At 61.4% G+C, this 1271-nt stretch overlaps 1 protein-coding gene across 3 annotated transcripts in view; it reads right to left on the bottom strand.

The window, feature by feature from the left end:
- Window positions 1-654, bottom strand: part of RPUSD1 (RNA pseudouridine synthase domain containing 1) — a 2152-nt gene extending 1498 nt beyond the window's left edge. Inside the window, exons 1-3 of one of the 3 annotated variants that reach the window (XM_010175934.2) lie at window positions 461-654; window positions 261-384; window positions 13-116 (exon numbers count right to left, since the gene is read on the bottom strand). In XM_010175934.2, coding sequence (XP_010174236.1) covers window positions 13-116; window positions 261-384; window positions 461-642 — 410 coding nt within the window. In that variant the 5' untranslated portion in view covers window positions 643-654. Of the gene's footprint in view, window positions 1-10; window positions 117-260; window positions 385-460 lie in introns of all 3 variants that reach the window. The other 2 variants (XM_029086972.1, XM_029086973.1) reach the window with 2 other exon arrangements.
- Window positions 655-1271: the final 617 nt, after the last annotated feature.

Raw genomic sequence — 1271 nt, 5'->3', positions numbered from 1 at the left:
GGGAGCCACTCACCCTCCGTCCCATCGATGCACATCATGTGGGTCATGCCCTCGGTGGTGTTCTTCCCTATGGCGTAGCGGATCGTCATGCGGCTCTGGCTGACGTGGCCCCTCACCTGCCGGGCAGAAAGCCGGTTGGCAAACCAAGGTCTGGCACTTGCTCCTCACAGCCACCGGGACGACAAGAAGCAGAGGCCAAGCTGCAATTTAACAAGGTCAGATGATACATCCAGAAGCAGGACCGGGTGGGGTGGGCTTACCAGGGCGAGATAGGCTTTGGTCACCAGCCGGTCCTTAAAACACTTGTAGGCGCTTCCCGCTGCTGCTTTGTTGAGCGCGACGCACAGAGCCCCGCTGGTGGAGAAGTCGAGCTGGTGGCAGAACCTGGGGAGGAGATGGGGGGTGGAGGAGCGTCCCAGGCACACGGGGGGTCCTCAGCAGGCAGGACCCCACTGCTCACCTGAAGCCGTAGTAGGTGTCGGGGTCGGCCAGCTCGGGGAAGCGGTGCTTGAGCTGGCTCTGCAGGGTCAGCGTCTCGTACCACATCTTGCTGTCGATGCGGATGTCCCAGTGCTTGTTGACCACGATGAAGTCGGAGCTCTGGTACAGGATGGACAGGTTGTCGATGGTGCCCGGCTCCATGGCCAGCGCCCTGCGGGGAGCGGGAATCGGGGTGAGCTGGGGTGGGAAGGGACAGTGTCCAGCCTGTGCACCCCTGGGGGTGGGGACAGCACCTCAGGGAGCAAAGGGACCCTGTGAGAGCGGGCAGGGAGCGGGGCCTGGGGATGTCACTGGGGCTGTGGTGGTACCAGGGTCACACACTGTGGGTCCCAGTGTGATACTGGTGTCACACAGCACGGGTCCCAGAGCGATACTGGTGTCACACAGCACGGGTCCCAGAGCGATACTGGTGTCACACAGTGTGGGTCCCAGAGTGACGCTGGTGTCACAGGGCAATACTGGTGTCACACAGTGTGGGTCCCAAAGTGACACCAGTGTCACACAGTGTGGGTCCCAGGGCAATACTGGTGTCACACTGCATGGGTCAGAGAGTGACACCAGTGTCACACAGTGTGGGTCCCAGGGTGATACTGGTGTCACACAGCATGGGTCCCAGAGTGATGCTGGTGTCACACTGCATGGGTCCTAGAGTGACACCAGTGTCACACAGCGTGGGTCCCAGGGTGACACCAGTGTCACACAGCACGGGTCCCAGGGTGATACTGGTGTCACCCAACGTGGGTCCCAGAGTGACACTAGTGTCACACAGC

Source organism: Antrostomus carolinensis, unplaced genomic scaffold, assembly GCF_000700745.2.
Source record: "Antrostomus carolinensis isolate BGI_N321 unplaced genomic scaffold, ASM70074v2 scaffold24409, whole genome shotgun sequence".
Taxonomy (NCBI): domain Eukaryota; kingdom Metazoa; phylum Chordata; class Aves; order Caprimulgiformes; family Caprimulgidae; genus Antrostomus; species Antrostomus carolinensis.
This window is presented reverse-complemented; position numbering and strand designations above follow the sequence as displayed.